General features: G+C 38.3%; 1 protein-coding gene across 1 annotated transcript; it reads left to right on the top strand.

The window, feature by feature from the left end:
* The first annotated feature begins 175 nt into the window (after positions 1–175).
* On the top strand, positions 176–2498 carry LOC141330842 (serine/threonine-protein kinase pim-2-like). Its single transcript, XM_073835610.1, has 8 exons — positions 176–373; positions 623–722; positions 1007–1101; positions 1221–1271; positions 1392–1770; positions 1872–2048; positions 2179–2267; positions 2394–2498. The coding sequence occupies exons 1-8, from the start codon at positions 176–178 to the stop codon at positions 2496–2498; spliced, it is 1194 nt and encodes a 397-aa protein (XP_073691711.1).
* Positions 2499–5771: the final 3273 nt, after the last annotated feature.

Genomic DNA, 5771 nt, shown 5'->3' with positions numbered 1-5771 from the left:
CTTCTGACGGAATGTGCGCTGGTTTCTATGGCAATGCCCTTGCGTTGTTATGCCAACGCTTTAAACAACAATTACGGTACAGATACGATACAGTTTGCAATACAGATGTTGTCTTACGATTTGACATCCTGACATTGTTTGTGGGTTTATTGTAGAGGTCAGTGAGTTTTCAACGATGGGACAGCGAGGAACAAAAGTCAGTCCGATGACAGTTGACCAGGTGTACGAACAACATCTTAGTACACCCCCAAAACCCAGCACCAACATGGCGGTTCAACATCCTCATCCCCGCGATGAGACCCCTGTTGGTGCTGGAGGAGGAGGAGAAGAGGAAGGAGGAGGAGTAGGAGAGGAGGGAGGAGAAGTAGGAGAGGTAGTAGATAAGGAGAAGGAGAGGAAAGAGGAGGAGGAGAGGAAAGAGGAGGAGGAGAAGGAGGAGGAGAGGAAAGAGGAGGAGGAGAAGGAGGAGGAGAGGAAAGAGGAGGAGGACAGGAAGGAGGAGAAGGAGGAGGAGAGGAAAGAGGAGGAGGAGAAGAAAGACGCAGAGAGAGTTGAGGAGAAAAGAAAGAGTAGGAAGTGGTGGCAGAGGCTTCACTCTTTCTTTCGAGCTGCCAAAAAACAGCCTCCAGACTCAGAGAGCAGCTCAGGTCAGGGAGAGGTGGAGCAGCAGCAGGATGAGGGAGAGAAGAGGACGGTGGCAGGGGCTGGAAGAAGTAGTGATGGTAAATCACACAACCATGTTATGAGAATGTGTTTTGTTTCTCTAAACTCTAAAAATTAATATGATCAAACACGATATCAAAATGTACATCAGCACCAAAATCCACTTCAAGGCCATGATTAGATCTGTATTCCATGACATGTTAACATTACTGTTTTATGTCTATATGTACTAATGTGTTCAAATATTCATCCAGTCATTAAAATGTATAATTACATGAAAATTACTTTTATTGTGAATACTGCCTGACACATCACAATTCCATGTTAATTTATTTTTTAATAGACTACATCTTCAGCCGCTACACCGTTGGCGATCAGCTGGGGAAAGGTGGATTCGGTGTGGTGTACGAAGGGAGACGTTTGTATGATGATCGTAAAGTAAGTAAATATAAATAACACATTAACAAGCCAGCAAATATTTGTTCTGTCTTATCCTCATCCTATACTCTTAGCCCTCTTTGCTTTTCATAAATTAAGTTTTTGGTTTTGGTCATCAGGTGGCTTTGAAATACGTCTCGAAGACAAAGAGCACAGCATGTATTTTCATTGTAAGTACATTGCACTATATAAACAATATACAACATCTTATATTAACATTAACACAAGTGACAAGTCCCTATTTGAGAATCTGCCCTCATGTTACCATCATAAAAACTCAATTCCTCCAGCCCGATCATCCAAACCCCCTTCCAAAAGAAATCGCCCTCACCATCCTGGCTAATAGAGGTCCCAGTGTGCCAGAAATCATCCGGCTGCTGGACTGGACTGACCACCCTGACCACTTCGTCCTGATCCTCGAATGTCCCTCTCCCTGTGAGAATCTGCTTCAGTTCATCAGGCGTCACGGTAGAAGCCTCAGCGAAAGAACAACAAGGCAGATCATGTGGCAGGCGGCTCACGCTGCAAACATCTGCTGCCTCCGCGGAGTGCTCCACCGTGACATCAAACTGGAGAACCTCCTGATCAACAGGGAGACATTCAGAGTCAAGCTGATCGACTTCGGATGCGGGGACATTCTGAGGAGCTCATCGTACAAGTCATACTGTGGTATGTGTGATATAATTAGTTTCTTCTATTCTAACTGATACAGATCACTCCTCCTGTGTTAAAGCAAACTTACACATTATACAATCTCCACTCTCCTCTAGGCACAGCAGCGTACGCCCCTCCAGAGTACCGCCGCAGGAGGAAGTACTACGGCAAGCCAGCGACGGTCTGGTCACTAGGGGTTGTGATGTTCGCATTGTTGTGTGGACGTTTCCCCTGTGACTACGACCTGTTCCTGCTGCAGAACAAGCGCTGCTCCAAACCCGGCCTGTCGAAAGGTGAGATCTTCATCACAAAAAAAGAACTACTTCAGAAACACACAAAACATCTTACAGCTTAGAATAAGAGTCAGATAGAGCAGATGCGAAGTGTAAGGTTATCAAACGTCCTTCCCGTCTTCCTGCACAGAATGCTGTCGCCTCCTCAGGGCTCTCCTCCGTGAGAATCCGAGTCGGCGTATTGACCTGGGGAAAATCTTGTCCCACAACTGGTTTAAGGTAGTGAACCTGAGATCAGCTAAAAACAAATTCTCTTAGGAAGAAACCAAAAGGTCAAAACCTGTTGTTTTTTCTGTGGTTTCAGGTCGTCTTATAAGACCACTCCAGTTGGTGTCTCTCATGCAGCTTTGCGTCTTGCGGGCTGCAGTGGGAGACGCTTCCATCCCTCCTCTCGCTTTTGCGTCTTGCGGGGTGAGCAGGCCTCGTGTAGCGTCTTGCGCCTTGGCTTGAGGAAGCAGTATTAGCGTCTGGCGGTGCTGCTTCCAGAGGGATGTGTTGTGTATATATTGTACATACTTCTTTTGGTTGCCCCTTTTTGTTTGTCCCATCATGGCCACTGCATTCTTGAGGTTTCTGCCACAGCTGTCCAAATGCCAGAGCTCTCTGCCTTCACCTCACAATGACACAGCTCCACTGCCAGCTGAGAGTTTCTTGTCATGGCTCCCTAGACAAGCTCAAAGCGTTCTGTTACCGTTCAGCTAAAGATCCGCTGATCCGTGTTTATCCGCTTAATTAGTAATTTGGTAGTTTGTTTTCGTATTTCTTACGGTAATGATTTGCTCTCGGGCTTCTAAAAGATTCTAACAACAAAATATCCATGTTAGAATTAGAATGTCTAATCAAATTATCAAATTATTATACCTGATTAGATTTAATATAAATAACACAAAATGTGCTTTTGTTGGCACACTTTGTAGACAAAACAATGCCTTCACAAAAAAGAAAAAATAGGTGTATTTCCCGTAATAATAACTTGTCATGATACTAGTAATCTATAACACATCATAGTTATAATATTTTATTAAAATATATTAACAGTTGGCTTATAAATAGTTTAGAAAATAATATAAATGTTCTAAATTACTTGTTTATTAGTGTATAATATAGATTTATGCTGTAAAATATTAAATGAGTGTAAGATGCTCCATCTGGGTGTAAAATGGCCGTCTGACAATTTAAAAACTAATTTAATAATTTACTTTTACAAACAGTCATATTTATCTTCATAAAGTTAACATTAACAACATAAAACCAAAACAATGAAAATGTTTAATTGTTTACATTTCTGAAACAATATGTTGAACACTAAAGTTGTAACCTTCAAAAAAATAAAAAAAGACTAAACAGAGAGTTTGTTGGCCATTAGCGAATATAGGTGGAGAGATATATCTGATTATAATGTAATGAAACGCATTTTCTGGTTCTTACTAGATAAGTTTTGGTGCACTTGTACACTGTCCCTATCAAATGAACTGCACATAATATGTAGGCCTATATGATCAACTAAACCAGTAATATTACATTAAACACCAGTTTAGAATTTAGAGATTTAACTCGTTAAAAAATAGTAAGTAACTGTCAGCACGGTTGCCATCAAGTTACTGTTAAATTAACAGTGTCTTACTGTTGTTGAAATTTACAGTATGTTACTGTTTTTGGAAATATAGCATAAAGCTGTTATTTTCTACATTAACAGTTAATTGCGGTCAAAAAGCATTACGTTAATTAATGTTTATTTGCACGTTTTTACTATAAACTACAAATATGCCATTATATTTAGAAAAGGACAGCTAAAAAAAAAATATTTTTCTAGATATTTCTTTGATTTTATGAATTGCCTTTTACCGCTTGCTATAAAAACATGTTTTAATACAATGTGCAAATATAGCCTTTGAAACATTAAAACATTTAACACAATGCAGTGTAACTTCAAAATATGCTTTATCACACCTTCGAAAAATAAACAAAACATTTCGACTGCAGCTCAAATGTTTAGGATCAGTTAGATTTTTAATGTTTTTAAAAAGTATCTTACAGTATGTTCATCAAAGTTCCATTTATTTGATCAAAAATACAGAAAAAAGTAATATTACAAAATATTATTGCAATTCAAAACAATAGTTTTTTCATTTTAATATACTTTAAAATAATATTTATAGTTGTGTTCAAAATAATAGCAGTGTGTCTAATAAAGTGAGTAAAGCTCAAAATCGTTATAATAACTTTTATTTCAATACGCACAAATGCATTGGGAACACTGTAAATTCTGTTCTAAATCAAAACATGAAGAAAGAATGATCAAATTTGTCAATACTTTACTGAAATTGCAGAAAAATAAATATTAAGCTGTTCACAAAAATAGCAGTGTCTGTATTTTTCTTTACAAAGTCAAACATTTACTGTATAAAATGATAGCTTTCTTGTGAATCACTGAACTTATATTTAGTTGTCTAGCCAGAACTGTGTGTTCACATGTGTGTTGCACAGAGTCGATCAACTTCTGGCACCTGTGAACAGGTATTCCAGCCCAGAACAATTGTACTACACACCACAGTTCCCCTGTGTTTCTTGGTTTTGCCTCAGAAACAGCATTTTCAATGTCACCCCACAAGTTTTCTATGGTATTAAGGTCTGAGGATTGGGCTAGCCACTCCATAATGTTAATCTTGCTGGTCTGGAACCAAGATATTGCTCATTACTGGAGTGTTTGTGTTTGTTGTTCTGTTGAAACATCCATTTCAAGGGCATTTCCTCTTCAGCAACATGATCTTTTTGAGTAATTTAACGATCCCTGGAATGTGCTAAATAGACCCAGCACCATAGTATGAGAATTCATGATGCTTGCGCCACTATGCTTCACCGTGGACTGTGGCTTGAATTCAGTGTTTGGGTGTCACCTGACAAACTGTCTGTGGCCCCTAAACCCAAAAAGAACAATCCTGCTTTCATTAGACCACAAAATATTGTGCCATTTCTCTTTAGGCCAGTCAGTGTGTTCTTCGGCAAATTGTAACCTCTTCAGCACCTGTCATTATTTCAACAATGGGACTTTGCAGAGGCGTCTTCTAATTGTTACAGTACTCACAGGTCAATTAAGACTTTCTTTGATCACCCTGGAGCTGATCATTGGCTGAGTCTTTGCCATTTTGGCTATTCTTCGATCCAGTCGAATGGTAGCTTTTAGTTTTTGCTCAAAATAATTGAAGGGTAAAAAAAAGAAAATGTAGTAATTAATTACTCATCCTCACCTCATTTTCAAAATACAAATTAAGTCATTTTTTAATATTCTTTCATCATTTCTGTTCATCCCTTAAAAGTCTAGTAAAATCGACCTCATTGGTTAAATTATTTACAATGGACAGTCTTTGGGCATGAAAAAAATCTCAACAACAACAACATTTTGTCATTAGCCTACTGTACTGGACAAAGTAACATTACAATTGAAAACAACCACAATACAAGTTTGAACAGGAATTATTCTTACTGAGTATTCTGTCACAAAACTTATTCTATCAAACTTGGATCAAATCAATAAAAAATACAGCCAACATTAACGAAACAAAACAGCAACACTCCTCTCAGAATACGGTTATGTACAAATTAGAACAAACAAAACGTTATTGAAATAATTCTTTTGTCTATATTGAAGGTATATTAGACAATAAGTGTAAAATTTGCAGGCGAGATTATGATATTCATGATATTTATGACATGAATCTGACT

Source organism: Garra rufa, chromosome 3 (assembly GCF_049309525.1).
Source record: "Garra rufa chromosome 3, GarRuf1.0, whole genome shotgun sequence".
Lineage (NCBI taxonomy): Eukaryota > Metazoa > Chordata > Actinopteri > Cypriniformes > Cyprinidae > Garra > Garra rufa.
The sequence above is the reverse complement of the archived record's forward strand: the minus strand, read 5'-3'. Positions and strand labels throughout refer to the sequence as shown.

Excerpts from the sequence above, each read along its gene's own strand:
- LOC141330842 (XM_073835610.1), top strand. The coding sequence starts at position 176 with ATGGGACAGCGAGGAACAAAAGTCAGTCCGATGACAGTTGACCAGGTG. Across the intron at positions 723-1,006 it reads GGCTGGAAGAAGTAGTGATG|ACTACATCTTCAGCCGCTAC; the intron begins GTAAATCACACA and ends ATTTTTTAATAG. Across the intron at positions 2,268-2,393 it reads TGTCCCACAACTGGTTTAAG|CTTTGCGTCTTGCGGGCTGC; the intron begins GTAGTGAACCTG and ends TCTCTCATGCAG.